Source organism: Mchenga conophoros, linkage group LG23 (assembly GCF_057382185.1).
Source record: "Mchenga conophoros isolate Kocher_MC1m ecotype Shallow Benthic linkage group LG23, M_conophoros_male_GT1.1, whole genome shotgun sequence".
Lineage (NCBI taxonomy): Eukaryota > Metazoa > Chordata > Actinopteri > Cichliformes > Cichlidae > Mchenga > Mchenga conophoros.
In genome coordinates, this window is record NC_140547.1 from 34,489,104 (window position 1) to 34,515,162 (window position 26,059).

The 26,059-nt window shown below is 40.1% G+C and overlaps 2 protein-coding genes across 3 annotated transcripts; one reads left to right on the plus strand and one right to left on the minus strand.

Moving 5' to 3' along the window:
- Window positions 1–142: 142 nt before the first annotated feature.
- Window positions 143–10,638, minus strand: clic5a (CLIC family member 5a). Of its 2 annotated transcripts, none has more exons than XM_085264828.1 (6): window positions 10,085–10,638; window positions 4,310–4,419; window positions 1,990–2,115; window positions 1,803–1,909; window positions 1,557–1,720; window positions 143–1,463 (listed from the first exon to the last, which is right to left on the minus strand). In XM_085264828.1, exons 1-6 carry the CDS (start codon window positions 10,595–10,597, stop codon window positions 1,299–1,301), a joined length of 1,185 nt encoding a protein of 394 aa, XP_085120954.1. In that variant the 5' UTR covers window positions 10,598–10,638; the 3' UTR covers window positions 143–1,298. The 2 variants fall into 2 exon arrangements, with proteins under 2 accessions (XP_085120954.1, XP_085120955.1); XM_085264829.1 differs by lacking the exon at window positions 10,085–10,638 and adding an exon at window positions 6,738–6,970.
- Window positions 10,639–15,436: 4,798 nt separating this feature from the next.
- On the plus strand, window positions 15,437–25,425 carry enpp4 (ectonucleotide pyrophosphatase/phosphodiesterase 4). The gene is made up of 8 exons (XM_085265381.1): window positions 15,437–15,582; window positions 17,073–17,310; window positions 20,444–20,737; window positions 20,847–20,951; window positions 22,110–22,308; window positions 22,410–22,589; window positions 22,739–23,008; window positions 23,164–25,425. The coding sequence occupies exons 2-8, from the start codon at window positions 17,074–17,076 to the stop codon at window positions 23,265–23,267; spliced, it is 1,389 nt and encodes a 462-aa protein (XP_085121507.1). The 5' UTR covers window positions 15,437–15,582; window position 17,073; the 3' UTR covers window positions 23,268–25,425.
- Window positions 25,426–26,059: the final 634 nt, after the last annotated feature.

Here is a 26,059-nt window from a genome sequence, read left to right on the forward strand (position 1 = left end):
TACTTGAAAAATATTGTGCAGGGTGGGAGTCACAACAGGAAATACGAATGACAAATATTATATATGCCGGAATAAAAGTTAATGTTTCACCTTATTGTATTATTGTATGGTCTTCCTTTCTCTTGACACCACCGCCCCCCCCCCCCTCTCAGTGGCCCCCTCTCGGAGGCGCCCCTGTCTATGAGCCTTGAAGAAAAAGCTAGCCAATTAGCAAATTAAGGCTAACTTGGCAAAAGTTAAAGCAAAAAACAACAAATACAACAGTTTCTTTATTTTTTTTTATTATTCTATTATTATTATTTTATTATTATTTGTTTATTTACCCAAGAAAGGCTAAAAGAATGACCAATATATGCAGAGAATCTGACCCATGTAAACCATAAAAGAATACTGGGACGGTTTTGTGATTTAAAAGGTTTCCCAGCTGTGAAACTATCTGCCTATCGGTAGTTTTTAATATGTTTAATATGAAGTTGTAAAAGTAAAATTGAGTATGCGAGGTGTCAGCTATTGCTACTTATTTAATTATTAGTGTTTATTAACACATAATGTTTCTAGAGGCTAATGATGTAATGTTGCTTGGTACAATACCACCACAAAACTATCTGTACAAAGCAAAGCAGTCCTTCCTTGCACTTGACTACGAATAGTAGGGTGTGTTATATTTGCATGACCTGTAAACAAAAAGGGATTTGTTTTTTTTCATTTGCGCTAAATTTAACGGAATGTTTTTTGTTTGTTTGTCTTTCTTTTTTAAATTTTTTTTGCTGGCATTTGATTTTAATGCTACAGTTTTTTCCTACTTGTAAATTTTCGCTTTGATCATTGTGTTTGAATGTAGTGTGAACTACACTCCCCAGGCAATTTTACTTAGTTCACCTGCTGTCAGTTCATTAATCACCGATGACTGGACAGTTGTTGCTTAAGGCAGGGATTTACTATACTAAACACTGAGCTGCAAACTTCATACATTTTTCCTCATTGAATCTTTTTTGAAAAATGATTGTAATGTAGCCTAATCATTATGAAACTATTTTCAGCCTCTTTAGTTTGCAAGCATCGTTTGATGCGTCAGACATCTGCTGCTACACAGTACCATTACAAACACCATTCATGATTTTTAGCACCTTCTCTGAAACATCACACCAGTGTGCTACAGTTAAACATATTTACTATATTACTATTACAAGTGACACACACTGTGCCAAAAGTGTATGTAATGGTTTTCAAAAAAAGAAGCGATTTATTAGAAATTTCTCAATAAAAGATAAAAAGGTTCTTGGGTGCTTGTGATGCATTCATTTCCCCAGCCTCCTGGCGACATCCTTATAGGCTAGCTCGATTTCCACATCAGCTGCACAGGTGTTGATGAATTCGTCCTGTTTGTAAGCATTTCCGAGGTACCGCCACAAACCTTTGAACTCTGACGGGATCTCATAGTTTCTGTATTTCTTTGCAACCACCTGTAAAAGCGCAAGTTATTTCGACACTGCTAAAAGCCAAAGTTAAATGATTAAAGTAGCTGAAGATAAAGAAACCACTCCGGCGGAGGCTACCTTAACGACATGAAGCTTTGGTAGAAGGTTGCAGTCAGCAAGTGTCAGTTCATTTCCGTCCAGGAACTTGCGGGTGGATTCTCCCTCATCTGCCTCATCAGGGAGAGGACTAATCAGGTACTCGTCCAGCTTAGCCAGGGCCTTGTTTAGATTGGCCTCTAAAGCTAAAACACACAGGAAGCATTACCATAGGATTTTAAAAGACGACAAACCCAATTACAGACATATTGGGTGCTGCATGCTCACCTCGATTTTTATCCGGTTTTGTGTTTTTGACAAAAGCTGAAAATCTGGCAAATATGTCATTTCCTGCTGTGTTGGATTCACGATTCTTTGCTGCAAGTTTGGGGTACCTGAAAAAGCAGCAGAACATTGTTTCGGGTTGTTACCTGGCCTATTTACCAATCTCTTTTTGTCTGTGTGTGAGACCTACTTCGGTGGAGCCAGCTTTCCCTCCAGGAATTCCTCTATTTTGTTGACATCAGAGTAAACTTCCCCTTCGAAAGTGAGGAAGGGCGGGTGTGTCCCAGGAGCCAGGTTGTGAAGATCAGCTGGTTTCCTGATTAGAGTGGAATCATTTTTACACCCTCTTCAATAAATATGTCAAATATGTAATAACACTGATAATGTAGTAATGAGGCTCTTAAAACTTAATTGCGACCCTCAGAGATTTTGTTTATTACCGTCATGTATATCTCAGAGCAGCACTTGGAGCCAGAGCGTAATTAAATAGACCTCTGAAAGCTATTTTTTAACTTTTGTCGATAAAAGAAAATGTTAATTAGGTTTGTGTAATACTGCAACAATATCAAACATTTTTTTTTTGTTTTTCTTATTTAACAATGTTTGTTTTATGGCTATTTCGAGTCACAGAACTAGGAACTATTCTCAAAGACTGCTTAAAGAAATTCCAATAAAGCTTATAAAAGAATGTTAAAAAGATAGTCATACAATATACAATGTAATACATTTCGTAGTATGTTTACACGTTTCAATAAAACGCTACATCTAAGCTGTGTCCAAATTCAGAGGCTGCATCCTCCTTAGGACCCGGCTTTTGCGGTCTACGTGGGTCGGGTCCTCCGAAGGCCGTGTAGGCTGGAAGTGAGCAGCTGTGAAATGGGACGGTCTAGCCTTCAGATTTGCATCACCGCTGTCTCTGTGGAGTTTAATAAACTCAGCCGCCTGCTCCTTGCTATCTAAAATATAACAGGACACTGCCGTAAATTCTCGACCATCTCACACTTCTGTTTAATCGGTTTTTCTGTTTAACGTTTTTTCAGCTGTGTAGAAACTATAACTTTAATCTCAGCCAAACTGATTTACTCACAAACAAATAAAACACTGAAAAAAGCCAAACAATAACTGTTTAAGTTATCTAAGTGACTGAGGCTACGTCCACAGATACACGGATATTTTTGAAAACGGAGATTTTCCGTTTTCGTTTTAAAAAATAATCCCGTCCACACGTAAAGGCAGAAATGAAGGAAAACGCTGCTATGAACATGCCAAAGCAGCAGGGGGCGCTAGATTCCTAACCGTGCAGAAATGTTGGCCAATCAGAAGTCTAGAAGCCTCGGTGGGAAAAAGTACAAAGCTGGGGCTTAGAAGCAGAACAGAGTCCTATGTGTGGAGGGACAGTAACTGTGTGTATATGTAAGCATTCAAACACTGCAGAGAGTAGAATTAACAGTAACAGTATTGTAGAAATTCATTTCATCGAAACAATAACGTGGCGCACAGTGTGACGTCAAAAAATGCGCACACCTTTGACGCTGCGTTTCTTCCGTTTTTCTCGTCCACACGTAAATGCAAAAACAGAGTTTTAGAAAATATCCACCCTGGCTGGCGTTTTTAGAAATCTCCGTTTTCAGTGACTGAAAACGCCGTTTACGTGTGGACGAAAGGTGCAAACGCATAGAAAAATCTGTGTTTTCAAACGTGTGGACGTAGCCTTATATATCATGTTTAACCTGAGTAACGAAAGACCGCAGGCGGTATGAAAACAATGTGCCTGGAGTCCGGTGTTCTTGCTGGCTAGCTATCGAGCTGGGAAACAAATGTCTCCGAAAACATCGGAGCACTTTTGGAAATATGTGATACCTTGATAAACCGAACAGATATTTGAAGTTTACGCAGCTACGTTCTCGCCTGAAAATATCGTAAAAGTTTATTTTGTGACTCAGAAAGAGTAATAAGAGTAAAACTAAGTATTGTTGGAAACTGGAATTGGCTGGGCCACGCTATGAATTCTGGGATAGGTTGGGCCACGAAGGATACACCCGACCTCTGCTTCAAATCTGGGAAGAAGGAGGACCATTTGGAAGAGTCTATGAATTTGGACACCCAAATCACCAATTGTTGTTGAATTGTGCTATATAAATAAACTTGCCTTGCCTTACTTTAACAAAGAGCAAAACAGACAGAATTCCTGTTCCTACAACTGTGCAGCTGAAAATACAGATCTAAACGTAATACTAATATTGTGACAAAGCTTTATTTGCATTACATTGTGTATCTATTAATTAATTAATTAATTTATTTATTTTTACAAGTAACGCAACCAAGAGAAGAATTTATATGAATTTTGGGGCTCAAATAAAAACAGGCACAAAAAACCCCAACCCAAACAACAAAAAACACCAGTTGAGATATTTTATATACTTTATAATATGTAAATGGCTTGATTGTGAACTGTAACTTGACAGCACAACACTGTGTTATCATTTAACACAATAACATTTAGTTATTACCTCTTTAGGTCAACAGTGGTGACGTTGAAGACAACACCTTTCAACCACAGGATCATGAAGAGGCGCTGGGAGAAAGGACAGTTTCCAATGCTCTCGCCATCACTCCCAGCCTGTAATATAGTTTAGAGCTGAGTACAAAACAGAATGTGCATTTGTAATACATAGAGATGAATGCTGACTTACTCTTCTTTTAATGCATGCAAGAATCCACTGACAGACACATTTACACACATACACTGATTCACACACTTGCACACAATGCATGCAGTCCCGATGAGCTATCAATTAATCAGCTCACTGGCACAGTGAAAGACAAAGAATCAGTGCTTTATAGTGTGAAGCGGGGGTTTTGCAGTTGGGCTTGTGTGTATATTATCGAAATAGAAAGTGTGTATGTTTGTGTACATGTGTTCTTCAGTGTGTGCGTGAATGCAAAGCTGCAACAGGACACTGTAACGAGACACCAGGTCTAACATGAATAATCCACGCTGCTTCCATTACATGCTTCACTGCCTGTTTGGACTTCTGGTCCCTACCTACTGCAGCAGTGTGTATCAAATCATACAACAGCGGTCACTGTCGAGCCGAGGAAACACTCATACTTCACCTAAAATATTTTTCAATCTTATTTTAAGACAAGAAAACCCATTTTAGCCAAAAATGTACTGTATAAAGCTTATAGTGTTTCAAGAATTTTCTCATTGCTGTTGCCATCCATTCAGGTACAGTACATAAGACACTGAAGCGCTGAATGTTGCATAATATATACATTTTAATCAGTTGGAATGTGAAGAACCTGACTTATATGCCACTTAAATCATATTTTCATGTGATTTGTGGTAATTGGTAATTAAATGCTCACTGCATCTACTGTATACAGTAAGCTACCATTGTTTCCGATTCACTTCTCCAATCCAACCTCTTCTTCTATCAAAACCAGCAAGAAAGTAACAAAAAGCAGGATTCTCTTCCTGCCCTTGTTGATTGCTGCAGCTAGCAAAGGGAAAGTTCACTGACCAGTCTGTAGACTTGCCTAACTGTGACTTTAGTGGTAAATTTCTCAGCGGCTGCAGAGAACACTCACAGCCAGTTAGGGAATACTCTTTTTTTCCCCTCACGACTGGGGAAAAAAAAAAAAAAAAAAAAAAATATATATATATATATATATATATATATATATATATATAAAATTATTATTTTTTAAATCCACTAACAGTCTCAAAACAAGCTAAAAGTTAAACCAGATAGCTTAAAGTTTACTAGTTAGCCAGTCAGTTCATTTTAGCATAAAGACCAGAAATAAGGAAAACAGTTTGTCTGGATCTGTTAGAGACTCAGTTTGGATAGAGACTAATTAAACAAAATTAAGAAACAATGACACTCGGTTAATTCAAACAAATGAAATGAATATGTTAATTTGTGGACTCTAGAGATGATGAGAGATGTGCTAGCTTACATGGCTAGCTAATGTCTCCTTTTTTCTATTATTCTTAACTCGGCATATATGTTCAAGTGTTCACAAAAATAGAATAAAGGAATAAAAAACAGTAAAGTAACACAATGAAAACTACTTGAAAGGTTATACATTCATGTTATGGTCTCATTTCAGAAAGGAAATGAATGTTCTCTTTACAGATATGTCAGTAACTTGTAAAGTGGGAGGAATTTGCCTTAGAGTCATCTCATCATCACTAGTGATGACTCTTATTCTGAAGAATAGAAAAACAGACTTTTTGGAAAAAAAATACTGAAATATTTTTATTTCTGTTAGGTAGAATCAAATTCATGAACAGTTTAATAATTCATAATTTCCTTGACTGCTGATTGTGAGGACTGTAAAATGTAAATATTCTGATTGGTTACTTTTAGAGTTATGGTTAGGGTTTGTAGTCGTCAACAACTTTGATCTCAGTTGGTTAAAGGGTTTCTGGCTGAAAGTGTATTACTTAGTATACCTAGCAAGGATACATGTTATGCATTAGCGTATTATGCCACATGCCAACAGATATTGTGGCTTAACCTTCAGCTATTAAAAGCTGCTGCTCTCAATACTGAAAGGACCCCAGTAATAATTCAGTGGGAGAGAGCAAGAGAGAGATTGTTTGTGCACGTGGGTGTCAGGTTAACACACGGAAAATCAGCACGCTACAACAACAACAACATGGCATGCACACGCTTGAAGAAGCCGCTAACCCCCCACCTTACCAAACACTATTCCAAACACTCGCTATTTAGGTGATAATAATGTGTGCATACTGAACTTAAATGTTACTTGTCATACAAAAAACAAAAAACATTATCAACAGCATGCAAACAAATGTGCAGCAACATTAGATTCAGAAGTGAGACAAGAAATGATCGAATATTAGTTTGATGTTAGTCAAATGTTGATGTACTCACACCAAAATGCACACATTTAGACCCCCACCTTGACAAACAGCTCAATATCAGGGTCTTTGTCCTCCTCGGTGGCAGTATCCGTCATGGTCAAGAAAGACTGGCTTTGTTTGCGTGTTTTATTTCCACAGTGCAGTTGTATTTGTTTGTGTGTATATGTTAGTGAGCCAGCTCAGTTTTCAGCAGATTCTCCTCCGGGTCCATTCGGTAAAGTCAGCTCAGTCCCACAGCAGCTCTGTCAGAGTGTCAGCTGAGGATGAGTGACGAAGAGAGAGAGAGGGGAAGAAGGTGGAGGGGGTGGTGTGTGTGTTTGTAAGGGGCTCAGTTTTCTACCTGAGTTCTTAGCCGTGGGGGCGTGACATTGCTGAGCAAAAATAACCCCTCTGTGGAGGGGTGGGGGTGTTGGTGAAAGTACTAATACAGTAAGTAGGGAAAGAGCAGAGCAAGGGTGCCCTGGCCCCTCGCACCTCTTACAGTTTTGATGGACAACAGCTGGGTGATTCTGAATCACCACGAGTCATCGTTACCATCTCAGACTTGTGGTGACTCAGACATCACCACCCATAGGTCTCATGGTGTCTGTGTCAGCATGGCAGCAAGGTGATGTCAAACATTCAGAGAGCTTCTCACACAGTGCATGGTTTGTTTTGCACCCTATATCAGTGCTGTTCATCCCTGTGACCAAGATGTTTTAAAGGGGATCAGGAACAAGAAACATGATAACTAAATACAGTGTACAAAGTTGATGTAGAAAACATTAGGCATAATTGTATTTTTTGCCCTGTGATATAACCCTTTAATACAGATGATATTACATTATAGTGGGACTGCACACAAGCTTAAACTTCTATTCCAGTTCAGTTCATTTATGTAGTGCCGAATGACAACACCAGTTGCATCAGTGCACTTTATATTGTAAGGTAAAGATCTTACCATAATAGAAAGAAAACCACAACAATCAGATCACTCCCCCCCCCCCCCCCCCCCCCCATGAGCAACTTGGCAACAGTGGGAAGGAAAAACTCCATTTTAGCAGGAAGTCCAGGCCTCGAGGGCTGGTGTCCTGCAGGTTTTATCTGAGCAATCTGAGCAATGGGACTAGAAGGGAGGTGACCGAGAACCTGGTAATCATTTTGACAAAGCTCCAGGGTTTCTGGGTGGAGATAGGAGAAACTTTCTAGGAGGACAGCCATATCTGCTGGACTAATCAGGCCTGATGGCAGATGGTGAGACTTCTTGGTAAAAGGCACATGATAGCCCGCCTAGAGTTTGTCAAAAGACACCTAAAGGACTGTAATAGAAAAGACTGAACTCTTTGGACTAAATGCCAAAAGTCTTGTCTGGAGGAAACAAGGCACTGCTCATAACCTGGCCATTACCATCCCTAAAGTGAAGCATAGTGGTGCTATGGGGATATTTTTAGGCAGCAGTGTAAAATGAAAAACATACAAAAAAATTATTTCTCATTTGATATGTCTATAGAACTAAGAAGTGCAACCTGAATAACACCAGATGTATATTTTATCCAATTTAAGGCATTTTTACAATAATAGTTTTTGGCATATTTCAGATTTTATTTTCAAACTAAATTATTTTTACATTCAAAACTTTTGTCACACTAGTGTATCCTGTTTTGAACATTTTGCATAAGTGGCAACCCTGTAAGGAGTTGGTACTTATGCACTTTACACAAATAATAAAGTGTATACAATCATAATGTACAGCTGACAAAAGAAAGACAAATATGAGTGTATTTCTACACTAAGCATTACGTTCTTTACTATATGACTGGTCTCTCACAGAAAGTTTGTACATCATACAGGCTAATAAATCATTAAGGAAACACCCTCACACTATTCTGCCAAATGAGCATTTGTAATTAGTATGTAGAGTTTTCCAAACGACCTGTGGACATGTTCCAGGAGGTAAAGGATAAAGAGAACTCTATCTCGTTGTACTTCCACTGCTCTGTCAAAGCAATGATGTAGCCTTTAATATAGCTAATTACAGATGAGCATCTATATTATTATTATTGTTACTATTATCATTATTATTATTTCACAAGGGAGCTTCCCCTGTCAGGAAATCAAACATGTGGAGTCACTCACTGTGGTGACCCTTTGTGAATAAGGAAGCAACTGAAAATAGTTTCTTCTATTATTATTATTTTTATTATTAGTAGTATTAGTATGCTAAAGTCTGTAACCCAATAATTTCCAAAATAAAAAAGGAATAAATCATTTATCATGTTATCTTTATAAAGGTGCTCTTTAGAAATGAGTATCGAATGTTTAGCTTACTAGCTGTCAAATCATAGCAACTGATGCTAGCTAGTCAGGTTTAAGTGAATGTAGAGTATAGCAGTGTACACAGTAACCAGAGTTAGCTAGCTGTGTCTGTATATTAAATGTGTATAGCTATCTAGTGACTTAAGTTTGGTTCCCAAGATAACGCAAGGCTAATGTAAGTGCAAGGTAATTTAGACAGCACCTTATCAGACCTTAGAAGTTATTCAAACTGCTTTGCAGGCAAAAGATAAAAGATTATAAAACTGAATCTAACCAGAGGTACGTGTTTCAGATGTTTTAATTTAGAGGTTTTAGAATGAGTCTAAGAGAAAGTGGCATTAAACGGATGAGTTTAAATGAATCAGGATATTCACAATGAAAGAGTTCAGAGAACCTGGGATTAGTTTGCGGGCTCTTTGTTGTTGCCTGCAGCAGACTTTGGCCTCTCTAATTCTGCTGCAGTGGCCTCTGGGTTATATTGCTATGTGCTGCTTTAGTGTCAATGTGTAACATTTATGATCCCTGTGTACTTGAGTGATACTGGACTTTAGTGTGGAATGTGCTGATTGTGTAATAGCACATGTGTGGATTTAGAATGCTTATCGCTAATATAAGCTCGATAGACGAATGAACATGGACACACTCTCACTGTATACATAACACACATGCACATACCACTCTTCACATGGTCATTTGACAGGGACCGTCCCCAACTATCCCGGCACTGACTCCGAACATTCCCGTCAGTTCAACTGAGCTTATATTTAGAATCAGAGTATCTCGCTCCAGCACACATCAACACATGTGCAGAGAAATGACTAAATAATATGGCCTATTAATAGAAGGACGTTTGTACTGAAGAGGCATAAGGTTCAAATGTGGCTTTATCACATTCCACATAAATTCACACACTATAGATAGTCACCGACCTTGTACACCACGATGATATGAACCTAATCATGACTGAAATTTATGGACGCTATAAGTTAGTTCAAAGAAAGAGAAGACGGCGTGTATGTATGTGTGTGCGTGTCCTGTAGAGCCACAATATATTTTACATTCATCTGATCTGAGCCTTTCTCTTTCCTACCTTAACAAAGAGTACGACCTTTGGTCCATCTTTGTCAGGCACTGGCTTCTCCTTAGCTGTTTCCTTCTCAGAGGCTGATGAAGATGATGATGAGGATGAGGATCTGCGTGATTTGTCCACCTCCATCTCCCAGTTTAACTCATTCAACGGCTCTACCTGTGTGTTCTCCTCTTCTTCCTCTTTTTCTACTTTTTCTTCCTCTACCTCCTCCTCCCCACTGGAACTCGCCAGCTCCACTTTCTCCTCTTCTTTCTCATGAGAAGAAGAAGAAGACGATGAGGAGGATGAGGAAGAGGACGTGCTCCCTCGCCTCCCCTCTGCGGGAGGCTCAGGCGCCGGGATCGAAGGAGGAGCTGGTATTCTTCTTGAGGCCACTTTGGTGTTTTCATACTCAGGAGTCAGATGCGAAAGATCTTCGTATGGGGCCTCGTAGGGCAATTCATATTCACCTGACGACTGGTTCCGGTAGGCCGGCTCTGGGTTCTCGTACACATTCCCCTCAGAAAGATCCATCCTGGTTGGAGAAATCAAACAGAGATGGTGGAGCGTGCCAAGGTGTAAAGCAGAGTGAGGGCAATCGCAACAGGGCCTATCTTATCAGAAGATGCCCAATCAGGACTTTGGACAGGGATGGCCGAAAGGCTGGGCCAAGGGGAACTGCAGTAAGTCAGTATACTGCATGTTATTACTGTCTTAGTGTCTATAAACACAATATGAGCATGTTTAAAAAATATATATGAGGGTCCATTCATTCCAAAATTATGTTCACACTGTCTATGTCAGCTGAACACATATCTAAAGTGTACTTCAGATGCGGCAGAACTCTTTTGACAGATTGTAATTGTCCACGGTAATGTTGAGGTTATTATATTTTTTATGATTTGGAGAAAGCTAGGTAGGGAACGCAACAAGACATATAAACTAAAATTGCACAGAGAAATGTTTTGTCAGTTGGGTTATCAGCATGGACAATTTGTCATAATAGCTTTGTCACAACTGAAGCACAAGTCAAGGTTTAAAAGAACGTGTAGACACACATGGAAATCCAGCATATAAGAGAAAGAGCTTGTAGAATTCTAGAGAGCTTAGAAGTTAATATTTTGTATGACTGCCTGCCATAAATCAAAGTTGGCTAAAAATGTTTCACACTCTAAAGCACAACCCAACAAGTGACACAGTGCTGTTCAAAAACTGTATTAACACAAGGCTCTCTTAGTAAGGAGCAAAGACTTGATGCCGCGGTCAAACGCCATGGTTTTTTCAGGACTCGGTTCAAGCAGCAATTCTGTCAGGAAAGGAGAGAAAGGTCAGTGGAAGCTAGAGCTATTATGAGGATGGAGTGTCTTAACTGGATTAAGTTCTTCCTTGATGTTTCTTGGGAAGCAATGGTGGGACAGGAATGGACTGACCAGGGCTCCACAGAGAGACCAGAGATCTTGATTACCATGTCGATCTGACAGACAGTTGTGTCTTGAGCTAGTCCTTGGTGAGGAGTGGCAACTGAGATGGCTCAAACATTGGGCAGACAATCCACTCATGGCCACCTGAAGGGAAAAACACTAGGAAGGCAACGAAGGAACCCTAAACCACCTTAAAACCATGGGACCAACTGTATTTTCGCAACACAACACGACCTCTGTTAGCGTTTATGTAATTTCCTTAAGTAGTCTTTAGGAATAACTCTAAATGCTTCTTGGAGGACATTCCAAGGCTCTTTTAAGGATGTTGTCTGCTTTTTCTTCTGTTCTCTGTCATGGTGATCTCATGCTGCTTAGGTAATGTTGAGTTCTGTGCTCCGGGGAGACCAATCCATGACCGATAGTGTCCCATTGTATGCTTTCTATCCTGATATGCTTTTACTATATTGGCAGTTTGCTCTGGATCATTTTCATGCCGAAAAGTCAAGCCAAGCGGTATCACATGATCCAACACTGTTGATCCTTTTCTGTATTCATAATTCCATCGATAGATCCTCAACAGTGCTGGTTAAAAAGGAGCCCGTAACCATAACAGAGCCTCCACTCTGTTTTATGGTGTGGATCACCATGATGCCAAAAATGGCTTCTTGGCAGCCACCCTTCTACTGAAGACCAGTGTTGGGACTAACGCGTTATTAAGTAACGCGTTATTAAGTAACGCGTTACAGTAACTACGTTATTATTGTGGTAACGAGCACAGTAACTAGTTATTATGCCAAAACCGGGAACGCGTTACTCGTTACTGGGATTTAGATAGGCTCGTTATTCGTTACTTCGTGTTGTGGCTATCGCGGAGCTTCCACAGATTCAATAACATTAGCAAGTGGTGGAGGCCGGCAGGTGGATGAAGGAAAAGGGGAGGCAAGAGGAGAGACCCGAAGTGGCCGCTGGTCCGAGAGTGTCAGGTGAACTGAACTTCAGGTAAGAAGTTATGACCTGCAGTCCATCTGGGTCAGATATGAACCAAGTTTAGGTGGAGTTTATTTTTGTTATGCTGACTTTTTCGTACTGCGTGCTAGCTAGCACGACGGAGTTTCTATACAGCTGGGTGGGTGCTATGTTACTAATGTTGAACTTGATTTTGTTCATAAGGTTAATTATTAGAGTTTCCAACCGTCCTGTAAAAAACGGAATCGTCTCGTATTCAGAGAAAATATTAGCGTTTCGTATTTAGGTGAAAAGGAACAGTTTGTCCCGGACTTCCGCTACAATGAAAAAGGCACAAAGCTGGAGTTATTCTGTGTTTACGCTGCACAGCTGCCTCTTCTTCTCTCATTCTCTCCCCCTCCCTCTCCTGTATCTACTTCAATCATGAAACTGATCGATGATCAGCTGATCGGCTCTCTTGTTTGTTTATCGCCCACTTTGCGCCAGAAAGAGGAAACCAGTGGATGTCGCGCTAAACAACAGCAGAATTTTTAAGCTTGATCAGCTGTTGTTAGAATTTATTTAATATTAATTTCTAGTATCAGCTGATGTTTGCTGGAGCCACAGCTGTAAAGCTGCTGGTCATGATATCGGTTTGAATATGTGATGAGAGGGAAACATGAAGATGAAACCAGGAGATGTCCTTACTGAATCATCAGAGCTGTGATGGAGAAACAGGTTTACCTTTTAGGTGACATGAATGAGTTGAAGGGAAGTTATGAACTGTTTCTGAGAGATAAATAACACCAGGATCCTTTTCGGTGTAGCTGACAGCTGGTAACTGTGCAGGGGCGGGTCTAGCAAAGTGTTGCCAGGGGACCATGTAGGGCATTAAAAGGGAAAGGGGGGCACAAGGAAATACTTTCTTATTCTCATTTAAAATGTCTAGCTTTTAAAAAAATAATTATCTGAGTCTTACAACAAACGATTGATAGATTGATACATATATACCATCAGAACAGTGTACATCACTGTCACAACTGTGTTTGTTTTCATTCAAAGGCTTTATGATTTTTCCTATAATGGCGGCCGGTCTCTAGTCAAAATGCCTGGGACGATTTTTTTGTCCTTGTCCAGCCCTGTAAGCAGCTCATCTGCAGTCTGGTGTTACCTACATCTTCCTATTCAGAAGGCAGAATTTCCGAGTTCTGAGTACAATCGAAAGCACCACGACTGCAGTTTTTGTGTTGGATGTAAAAAGCGAGGATAGAATGGCTAGGATAGAATCAGGCGTGGGATTTCTCTCGTGGAAATGTGCACATTATTTTTTCCTTTCTATTGGTAGGTGGCACAGTGCACTTGTGGCAAGTAAGCAAGCTAGAAGACTGGCAATCTTGCTGGGTATCCAGTTACGGAAGCAACACATTAACAAGAGAATTCTGAGTTAAACCAAAGTTACTTTCCCTAGTAACTAGTTACTCTGAAAGTAACGAGTAACTTGAAGTAACTGAGTTACTTTTGATAGAAGTAACTAGTAATGTAACTAAGTTACTAATCTAAAGTAACACTGCTGAAGACATTTCTCATGTGGCTTCGGTGAAGAGTAACTAGGGCCAGATGCATTTGTTGGGTCTTAAGGATATGACTGTCAGATACTCATCATTTGCTGTAGATACATTTATAGATCCGCCACTTCTTCTTTTCTCATCCACTTAGTTTCCTTAAATTTCTTAAGGACACATTGCGCACCGGGCTGAGATAGGCCAAATTTTCAGCTTATGGATCACATTGGTGATGGAAAAAAATTGAATTTTATTTATTTTAAAATACTTTTTACCCAGCTGCTTAAAGCAAAAGTGTGTTTTAGATTTAATATCAAATAATATTTTAGGTGAAACCTGCAGGACAAAAAAGTAAACTGGATCCTATAAACTCTCATAATTTCACCTGTTAAATGAAAGATTACACTTTTTTTGGTTTAACTTTCAAACTCTCATCTCACTAAAACTGGTGTACAACCTACTTTTTTCCACTCTGATATGCACAAATTTGTGCATACAAATCTACACGGCTTTCTTTGTGGGTTTAACGGTCCAAACAGGGAATTTCCATCATCAGAAATGTCAAGGGAAATTCCAACGCACGGCTAAAATGTTACCTTGAGGGGCATCATGTTGGAAAATATTATCTCAGTTGTTTTTTTTTTAACAGATTTACTAAAAACTGCATACAACTTGGGCCACTCTTCTTTTTGATCTGCAGGAAATTCTCTATTGTGACAACACCATGAACTTGTTTTACCATGTTACCTACTTATTCTGAAAAAAATAAAGTTCACAGTAATTTAGTGGTCAATATAATGTGTTCAGATTCATCTCATAAGTCATGACACACCACTCTTTCCTACATATATCCTTTATTTTTATTTTATTTATTTATTTTTCTTGCCTGTCCCGTTCAGTACTTTAGCAATCAGAACTGTTGTCAGAAGGGAAGGAAAGATGCCCAACAGATTTATTTTTTAAGTGGCGAAATTATGGCAATGCCATATTGGTCCACTTGATTGATCTATATTATCATAAGCTGCCTTTAAAATATTGGTATCTGTGTTAGTATCTGCAATATTTGAAAGTGAATCGATACCAAAAATTGCAGCATTGCACGCCACTAAGCAGATGTTCCTCTTTAGCGATCCCTATAGGTAGTAGCCGAAAGAAGAGAAGATGTGTAATTTTTCCCTGGTCATGGCATCAATCGACCGGTACGTCAAGTTTGCTACAACAAAAGCAAATAGCGAAAGGTTTATTTCAAAATTAAAGCACTACATTTTAACGCTCTATGAATAAACCAATTTGTGCAAATATAGCATTTATTAATTATAAAAAAACAATTAAGTTGGCATTAAAATAGCAAACGAAACTACCAGACGCCAAAGAATTGCATTTTTTTTATATCGCCGTTAGAGCCGCGATTTATTTTGGAATTTCTCACCGGAACTGAGTGAGATTGATATTAGCCAACTAGACAGCGTCTCAGCAGCGTTTGTTTGTGTGTTTTGTGAAAGTCCACCGGTGATGTTGCTGCGAAGATAGGGGGAAAGGTGTTCAGAGGCGCTGTTTGGAGCACAATTATCCGTCAGCTCTGCCAGGGCAGGTAACGTGTTTAAACGGACTGTTGTTGGGGGAACGCTGTGACATTGGCAAGCTAACTTGGTATACGAACTGCTAACACGCGCCCTGCGGAAAGTGAAAATAAAAATTTTCTTGGTCGGGTGACCCAAGACTTTTTGTATTTCCAATCTGCCACTAGAAAACACGAGTTTTTGCATGATTTTCAGTGTTTATTCGCTGTGTTATAAGTAGAGCTGTGTCGATATTTTCCCTTTAAGAACGGCGACTTCCTTGTTGTGTTTATTTCTCAGACTGTGAAAGCCAAGGCTTTTCGCTGGAAGTCCTTGGTGTCACTTCAGTACTTCCTCCAACACGTATATGAAATGTAACTAGGTAGCGTATGAATAAAACAAAATGTCTTTAAAATAAATAGTTAAATTAATGAATAAGGTATAATTTTATTTTTATAAATTTATTAATTGTGTTGTCTTTGCCGCACTACTCCATGCACTGATGAAATAAAATCGAACGTAAATGGCAAAGTTGTGAATAGGAAGAAAGCACCGGAGAAACTGGTCCCAGTGAGGAGACTCATGAGTAACCGTTCAAAATAATCCTTGTTTGTGTGATTCTGAGCTTGTTTCAGACAGTTTATCTTCTGTCTGAAACGAGCTGTTCTTTAGGCCGATGTTCTGATGGTTACCTGTGCCTAAACAGATGAAGCAGGTGGGTGGTGTGAAAGATGGCCTTATTTGTGGTATCTGCTCTTATTGATGTCATACAGACCAAAATTGGGTTGCAAACCCCCCAAAACAAACTGTCTAAAGTGAAGAGCTTATGGCAGGCTACAACCTGAGCTTCTGACTCTCAGTGATCACTTCTACTCGTCATTCATTAAAAATTTGGCCTTGTCCATTATGAGCGTCCACCAATGTAACTGTATACATGCAGAAATAATCCTCACCCCTCACTTGGCTCACTCTGAGCCTCTGTTCAAGCCAGTTCTTCCACCACTGTGACATACTCTTATGTCACTTGAGCCACTTATTGACTTTGTTTGCACAAAACACATCCTGTTTATCCGCGTGCAAACTTGCAGGAAGAACAAACCTTCCAGCTTAAAGCTGGTTTAGACCGTGGTCACAGCGTGTTAAAAGATTCTTACGGTTTCTGGCGACTGGTATTTGTAGCTGGTTGGAGTTTTCCGGCTTTCTTTGACTGCAAAGCCAACAACTATAAGTTTCACTTCCTATAAAGTAAAAGTGAAGGGCCAAAGAATGATTCTGGTATTTTGAGAATATTCATTTTCTTTATCTATGTGAGACTTACACCTAGGGAAATCATACCCGGTGTAAGCCGATCTCATTTATTTAGCCTTTTTTGTATCTTTATCCTGAAAGCAGATTAATTTCCTGCAGGTGGGATTTTCAGGCTGGCACACTGTAACCTTTAGCTTAGCAATGTGAAATTAAAACCCCTCTCAGCTTGGTTCGAGTATTTCAGGTTTCTGTTTTTTGTCTGACACATTTTCAGGATGTTGTTTCAATTGGTGCTGGCTTTCCTTTGTGGTGTTGGCGTTTGGGCCACAGAAAATACCACCACCCAGCAGGAACCGCCGCCGCTGCTGCTGGTGTCATTTGATGGGTTTCGAGCTGACTACCTGAAGAGGTTCCCCATGCCGAACCTGAAGCTCCTGTACAGCCAGGGGGTCCTGGTGGAGCAGCTCACTAATGTCTTCATCACCAAGACGTTTCCAAACCATTACAGTCTGGTAAGCCTGCTTTTGTTTGTGTGCGTGTGTGTTTGGAAGATGATCTGTCTGATAGCTGTGTCTAATTCTGGTCTGAAAACATTTCCTTCCTTTGAATTTGATGCAAGAAATAAGCAGGTTCTTCTCTGAAAAACACGTTGCCTCAAAACCCACAGCCTTTCTTTCGCTACCGTTTAACCCAGAGGCGACAGCACTCAGGATTTCCAAGAAAAAAACCAAAAGCCTCACTGCTTTCATCTTTCATCAGATTCACTAGTCGTTTCCTCCTGTTTATTTAGTCTGTAAGCATGCATTAAAAAGAAAGAACAGGGCCCTATTTCAGGAAGCCGGTTTAGAAAACTCAGAGTGAAAAACGATACTCAGGGTTGAGTAACCCCGAACTGTCCAACTCGGAATATTCGGTTTCAGAAAGGCTGATAACAATTAGTTCAATCAACGTGGAGTTGCTTTAACCCCAAGTTAAGCGCGCGCACGGGGATGCATAAAGCCCTGATTAGTGGAGCACAGATTAAGCGAGTCACCATGGAGACGGAGGGAAAGAAGGCGCGGTCAATGTATTTTACAGCGCTTGAGGCCGAAATTCTGATGGCAGTATAGGGCTTTGGAGCGTGATGTCACGGGGGTGGGCGATAACATGCAAATTTTGCGGAAAAAAAGTAACACAGCCTCAGCTGCAAAAGAAAGGGAGCATGCATGGCAAAACATAGCCGACAGAGTCAATGCGTGAGTGTTAATTTAAACATTGATCTAGGGATTTCCACCCATTTAACACGTTATTTTATTATATTTTATTTTATTTTTTATTTCATACATTTTATTTTGTGATGTGATGTGAGCGCAGGTGCAACCCAACAGGCCCCAAACGTTCCTGGCAGCAAGTAAAAATGAAATATAAAAATATAGTCCAAACAGGTAAGGTGTAATTGTATTATGAGCCATAGTGCTTGGTCTGTTTGTCCGATGTAAATCGATTGCAGTTAGAGGCTACATTAATTTCCCCTCTGTAAGCACTTATTGAAATTATCTGAGCACATTACAAGTACATATTTGCTTACTCTGTATGCTCAAATGTGGCCCGTTATAGCCAACAGAAAAAAAGCGGAGGCCTGAAAAACAGGTGGGGGTCCTCCACCACCACCACTCACAGAGGCTGAGCAGTTGGCTTCCACATTTGTGATAATGTTGGCAGCATCACATATGATCTTCACAGTGCAGAGAACACAAATTAGCATCCATTACTATGATGAAATAATTTGTTAGTTTGACATGCTACAGGGAACTATGTACCTGTACATTAATGCTGTGGAAAGACTTCCTGTTCACATAGTCTCCTTCATTTACTGAAGGAGCAATGATTGGAATGTGAGTGCCATCTATACAGCCAATCACGCCTGGGAACCGTGAGAATAAATGTAAAATTTAAGTAGTAGTTCAAGTATCACCACATCATGAATTAAGTTTTGTTCATCCTGATACCTGCAATTTTGTGGCATCCCTCTTTGATAAATCTTGTGGGTCTATGACCGGGGAACACCACAGACGAGTACAGGAGACGTTTCAGTGCAACTGTAACATTCCTGACTGCTCGACAGACGGTAGCCTTGGAAACGTGCTCAGCGTCACCAATATTATATAGAAAGCTCCCGTTTGCAAAAAACCGAAGTGCAATACAAATAATATGTACAGAACTGAGAGCATGTCCGCGATGTGTCACATGAGCAATATTAGGCCTGAGGATGTTATTCAAATAAATTATAGATTGTGCTGAAAAACGGTAACGTTCACACAGGAAATCATCAGGAAATGATAAAATGTCCGAACGCGCTCTAATCACTCTCTCCCGGCGGAGAGCTCTGCGGAGAATTTGGGCCTCAACATCTACTGGCTCTTCAAGGAAGTGGCACGCCATGTCTGACACTTCCTACAGTCAGGTTTCCGACAAAGAGGCGGAGAAAGTTAGGGTTAGTTGAAGTAAACCTGCTAGGGGGCAGGTTAGCTTCACGGAGTGTGTCGTCATAGTAACTCGCTCAGAATTAATCTAAACTCGCTTTGTGAAACCGAAAACCCAGAGTTTTCGTTAACTCAGGGTATACTTACTCAGAGTTTGCACTAAACCGGCTTCCTGAAATAGGGCCCAGAGCTTTTGTTGAGCTGGAGTATCTCTAGAGTGAAAAGTTACACCAAAACATTGACTTGGTCAGAACCATAGACTGTATATAAAAGATGGACATAGTGACTTGAGTTGGGAGATGCTGAACACCTGTGATTGACAAGTCATTAGCTGATGAGTAAACTCCTTTTAATCTGCCTTTCTGATTACAAATAAAGAACACAATTAAGAGGGCTATTATTCTACCATATGGGTTGCCCCCAGGTGGCCAACAGCAAGAACGCAGGTTTAAGAGTTGGGTCTTTTTTTAATAATTATTCTAATTATTAATTAATGTCATTAGCTGCAAAATGTTTCACTGGGTCTTTTATATATTTATTTTTTTTAAATCACACAAGATTTTCAATTTTCCCGTAAAAGCCTTGTAAATGTGATATTGTCATTGAAGTTTGTTACTGTCCGTCAGATTTAAAAGGAAATATAAAAAAAAAAATCAATTTCAAAGTGTGATATTAGTGCTACACGATTGTTTTTGATCAGTACTGTGATGATGGCTATTTGTCATGATCATTCATTTATTTTTTTGGACAAAAATGTTTTTATTGCACTGTGAAGTAAGCATAACACTGCTTTCATATCCAGGTAAGGAGCTGTATAAAAACCTAGTGCTAAATTAAACTGGGGACTGTATTTTCAGTGCAGTTTTGTTGCTTGGCTGCACATCATTCTTTGCATATGATTTGTTCTTGGTTTATACCACTTGTCCTATTGCTAAAGACTTCCAAGCAATGCATCAAGATCCACTTCTAGGAACAAGCTCTTTGCATTCTGATGGTGCAGACATTCAAATCAAATCAAAATTCAGTTAACTGGGTTCCCAAAACTTTCATCATTGCATTCACCTTTTAACATTTTGGAAGCTGCTTTTCATGCTTGAGTAATCAAGTCTCTTAAAGCTAGATAATAGAACAAAATCACATAGACAGTATAATATTATTGTTTTTATTATTGTTACCTCTGCAGGTTACAGGGCTTTATGCAGAGTCTCATGGTATCCTGGCCAGTAGAATGTATGATCCCATCAGCAAGAAGCACTTCAGCGTTAGCAACGACACCGACCCGCTGTGGTGGAATGGGGCGGAGCCCCTCTGGATCACCGCGCTGGACTCCGGCTACAGCACTGCAGCCATGATGTGGCCCGGCTCCGACGTGACCATCAGGAACCGCACACCTACACACTTCTTTCCCTACAACCGCCATGTAACATTCCAGGAACGACTGGGGAATGTGACAAACTGGCTGTTAGGAAATGCAACGGTAGAAATATCATGTCTCTACGTTCCTATTTGTGGCGCTTTGTGGAGATGGTCTAATTTGGAAAAGCTGGAAGGTTTGACATTGTTTATGATTTTTATAATCCCACCAGGAACAACGAGTGAAGTTTGCAGCTCTCTACTGGGAGGAGCCGGACGAATCAGGTCACACGTTCGGCCCTGACAACACCACCGCCATGGGCAAAGCGCTGAAGGAGGTACAGTCATTTGGTTATATTCAAATGCTCAAACAAGCTTACTAGGTTGTCATACTGCTACAGCAAACCTGCATGTACAGTGGAGGAAATAATTACTGGGTCCTCTGTTGAATTTGTAAGTTTGCTCACTTAAAAACAAATGAAGAGTCTGTAATTTTTGTGGTCGTTTCATTTTAATGCAGAAAGACAAAATATCAGCCAAAAATCCTGAAACCTAATACATAAAAGTTATAAACTGATGAGTGAAATAATTGGCTACCAAGCAGAAAAATGTGATATTATTGGAGGAGAAACCCTTGTTAGCAAGCACAGCTGTAAGACGTTTCTTGTAGTTGGTCACCATGTTTGGACACACATTAGGAGTACACACATTATTTCCAAAAACTCTCTAAATCTTTTAGGTTTCTTGGCTGCCACTTATAAACTTAAAGCTTTAGTTTTAAGTTTATAAGTGGCAGCACGACTGAGGTCTGGAGACCAGCTAGGCCACTCCATGACCCTAATGTGGTTCTTTAGCCACTCCTTTGTGGCCTTGGTGTAATGTTTTGGGTCATTGTCATGCTGGAAGACCCATCCATGACCTATCCTTTGTGTTCTGGCTGAGGGAAGGAGGTACTCATGCACTTTTTATGGCCCCATTCATTGGCCCCTACATGCAGTGAAGCCATCCTGCACTCTCAGCAGAAAAACAGACCCAATCCATAATGTTTCCATTTCCGCGCTTTACTGTAGGGCTGGTATTCATTGGGTCACATTTCTCTTACTCTAAACACGGCGGATTGAGTCGATGCCAAAGAGCTTGATTTTGGTTTTGTCTAACCACAGCTTTCTCCCAGTCCTTCTCTAAATCAGTGAAATGTTCACTGGTAAACTTCAGACGGAGCTGTACATGTGGCTTCTCTGAGCAGAGGCACAACAAGATTTCAATCAAATGCAGGCTGGTGCGTTATCATTAACAAGCTCCTCCCATGTAGTTTTGGACTGATCCGAGACCTTTCTCTTGATCATCCTCACCACATCTTGCCTGGAGCTCCAGACCAATATTCTGATATACTGTCTCTCCACTAAAATGAAAGACTAGTTCCAGTGGTGCAAGTCTTTTTTTTTTTTTTTTTTTTTACTTGATGCAGACATTTGTGTCTGCTTGTGTGCAATTAGGTTGACGACAACATCGGCCTGCTGATATCTGAGCTAAATCGGACCGGCCTCTGGGGTCGCATCAACGTGGTGATAACGAGCGACCACGGGATGGCCCAGTGCTCAGCCGATCGCCTCATACGGCTGGACGAGTGCCTCCCTGAAGACAACTACACACTGGTGGACCTCACACCTGTGGCGGCGCTCTTCCCAAATCAAAGTAACTGTGCTAAGCTCATCTCATATTACATAATGAAACTTGTCTCTGTTATTCTGTGCATTGAGCTCCCAGTTGCAATTTTCCATGTGTCTGCTGCCCAGGTGATCAAGCTGATGCTGTCTTCAATGCGCTAAGTAAGTGCCACCCCCACATGACGGCATACTTGAAGAAGTCCATTCCTGATAGGCTGCACTACCAGAACAATGTGCGCATCCAGCCAATCATACTGATTGCTGACGAAGGCTGGACCATAGTGAAGAAGGGGAACAAGTTGCCGAGATGTACGTGCTTTTTTTATTTTAATTTATTTTTTTAATAATGTTGAGTTTTTGACATGTTAAGACTAAAAGACAAAAGCCAAAGCACAATGAATTAACTGCCTACAATATTAATGCCTGGTAATCCTCCTGTTACTCCTGTTTACTTTTAGTGGGCGATCATGGCTATGACAATGCTCTTCCCAGCATGCATCCTTTCCTGGCAGCGACTGGGCCTGGCTTCCGTCAGGGTTATCAGCTGAACAGCTTAGAAACTGTGGATGTTTATGCACTCATGTGCCGCCTGCTGTCAGTGCGTGCGCAGCCCAACAATGGCACCCTGACCCAGGCTCGGTGCCTGTTGGCCGCTGAGGCCTGCGTAGATCTTCCCCTGGTTATCGGCCTGGTGGTGGGTGTCCTGCTGGTACTCACTACAATCACTGGTGAGTAAGAATAACGTGTCTTCTTGTTGTATTGTGTTGATGTGGGGGGGAAAAAAGGGGACCCAGATTTGAACCCTGTGGAACCCCCCAACATTTTCTCAGCCTTTCCATTAGATGAACAAGCTGTGATTTGTTTTCTTTTTTCTCCTCCTCAGTTTTGTTCAGGTCTCTGAGCACTCGCCGCCAATCAGGGCCTCGGCCTTTCCGGAGGCTGCAGGTCGACTATGATGATGATGACGACGACCCCTTGTTGGAGTAAACCAACTGTGTCGCAAACAGGTTTAGAACCACACATTTATCAAGAGCAGACCACAATGCAACCCAAAACAAGAATGTAAAAATGTAATCCAGGCTAAAAGCAAGCAAGAAGCTGCTTCAACTAAAGCCTGGAAGGAAATGCAATCTGTATAATTTAGTAGGCCTGTCACTTACTTCCCCATCATTATGCAAAGAGAGTACAATTGTGCAGTTTATCACGTGATTGTGTTATGAGACATAAATATGTCATGCTAGTCTTTCAGCTGCTCCCCAGGCTTTGCTCTTGGGAGCACATAAAGGTTAAAGACAGAAACATATGAGGGAGTTCAGAGTTCAGCGAACAGACTCAGAACCTTACCAGAGATCATTTTTTTTTCCTTTAAAGATTATAATGTCAAGCATGTTCACACAGCTTCCAGCCTGGCTACTTTCAGATCATGCTGTAAGAGTCCCTTTCCGACGATGTCAACAAACCATTTGAACTTGGAAGATCATTGCTGGTGGTGAGAACGGGGTCGCTGCCAACGGTTTCAATCCAGGAGTCACATTTTCCAGGGACGGTGCAGACTAGAAAGGAAAGCTGGGAGACAGAGTGGTAGTGACATGCAGGAAATGGCCAAGAGTGGACTTTTTATACCATAACTAAACATGGCACTTTTCTTATTACACACACTCCCTACTGCATTAACAGTTTAGCCTGTATTATGTTTAACCTCTCTTTAATTGTCTGGTATTATGATTGTAAAATATGCCGCTCTGCTTCCTGTCCACGTTGGTGATTGGTCTTATGTTCCAAAATCCGCTCACAGCTAGACTGGGAATCCGTGGATAACAACGTTTGTGTGACTGCTAAGCCTGATTACAGAGGTCGGGTTTAGTGAACCCAGATAATGAAAAGACATCCCCGGTGTGGAAAACTAGCTTAATAATACAGGCCTCAGGTCTGCAGATCCCGTGCACTGGTATAAATACAGCTGTGGGTAATGCTATATTCTGTTGTTGTTACTGAGTCTTCATAATGTTACTGCTGTTAAAAATCCTTGGACTTGAACATGTGACAAGAAGCCAGTGGTGATTAGCTGTGAAATTTTGGGGAAATATTGGCGAAGTCTTTGGTGGGAAGACGGTAACAATGAGTCTGATATTATTATTATTCTCAAAGAAGAGACAAAAGCTACTGACTACTTTCATTTATCTTTTCTTTCCATTTTTCTTTGGTAATGTTGTTTGAAGTTGTGTGCTGTTACATTTTTAACAGCAGAGGGAGCCACTAGCTCATTTAATTCAGCTGTGACAAAGATTTAATTGTGATTAACCTTCAGTTTTCTTTATCTGGTGTTCTGTGGTTGTTGTTTTTTTTTTTGTTTGTTTTTTTTTGCCCAAGTATGCCAAAACCTGAATTTTAAATCTGAATTGGTACAATAATATTAATTTGTTGAATTACAGGTAATTCCTCACAGTAGCTTTCTATGCCAGTTGTTCACTTTACATGAGGGTGTGTCAGGGGTCCATCTGTGCTTCCTGTATATGAGTGATACCAAAGACTGTTAGATGCACAAAGAAATAATCAGCACTTATGTCTTTTTTTTTCTTACACAGGGATTTGTATTACAAAATTAAAACTGTAATTGTTATTTTTAGCATCAGATAGGTTAGCTGCACACTTTTTTCTTTTTTTTTTAAGAAACAGTACAAACGCAAATTCAGGTAGTAGTTTGAAAGTTGAACAGTAATTTCAAAGGCTGTTTTATTTAATCTGATGCTCACAGAGGGAGCAACCACAGGTCTGCTGTCCTGATCAAGGAAATTAGATGGAGCACACGCCTGTTAGCAGGATCAGAAACTGTCACCGCTCAAGGTCACAGCATGAGCCTGTTGATATTTAACACTCCTATTATTGGCAAATTCAACAACATGACTTGAACCAATGAGGGATGGATCCATATGACACGTTTTGTGGAAATGTTGCTCTTTTGCTTGTAACCTTTCCTGTTTCCCCCCCAAAATTTTAAAGAACATCAGTGACACACTGCTCCTCCTCACCAGAGCACTAGATGAATATTTAATAACATAAAAAAAACTTCTATCTTGTTTGTCTTGTAAGATTTACTGCAAACCAAAGGTCCCAGTTGTTTTGTTCATTGTTTCTTTATTAAATGGAGAAAAAAATAAATAAATAAATATATATATATATATATATATATATATATATATATATATATATATATATATAAAAAGAAAATGGGTGAAATATTTTCTGTACTTTTCAAGGGATTTATTGAGTATAACCACATCACACAATAAAAACATACAACTTGCACTCAGTGCAGAGCTGCTTGCATACTTTAACCATTTAGAATGTGAAACCCTAACTTTTGTAAAGTTTGCCATGTGATGTTCCCTCTTCTGCATATTGCACATATAGTTATTTCTGATGGCTTTATGTAATGTGCACATATGTGGGCAGCTGTGGCTCAGGAAGTAGAGCAAGTTGTGCACTGAGTTAAATTCAGGCCACTGGTATGACAGGTTTTTTTTTGTTTTGTTTTTTTAAATGCAGATGTCATATCCAGGTGTTTAAATGCTACATGTATGCTCTCTGTATTGCACTCGCATCAAGGCTTGATGTTTAAAGTTACTGTTTTTAGAAGTGTAAAAGAAATCTGTACTATGCAAATTGTGTCTAACATGTCAAAATATTTGTGTAGTTACGAGATTTTGACAAAATAAAAAATGTTGGGAAGCCTGATTCGTCTCTTAATCCTCCTCAGAATCACTACACAAAAACTCCTT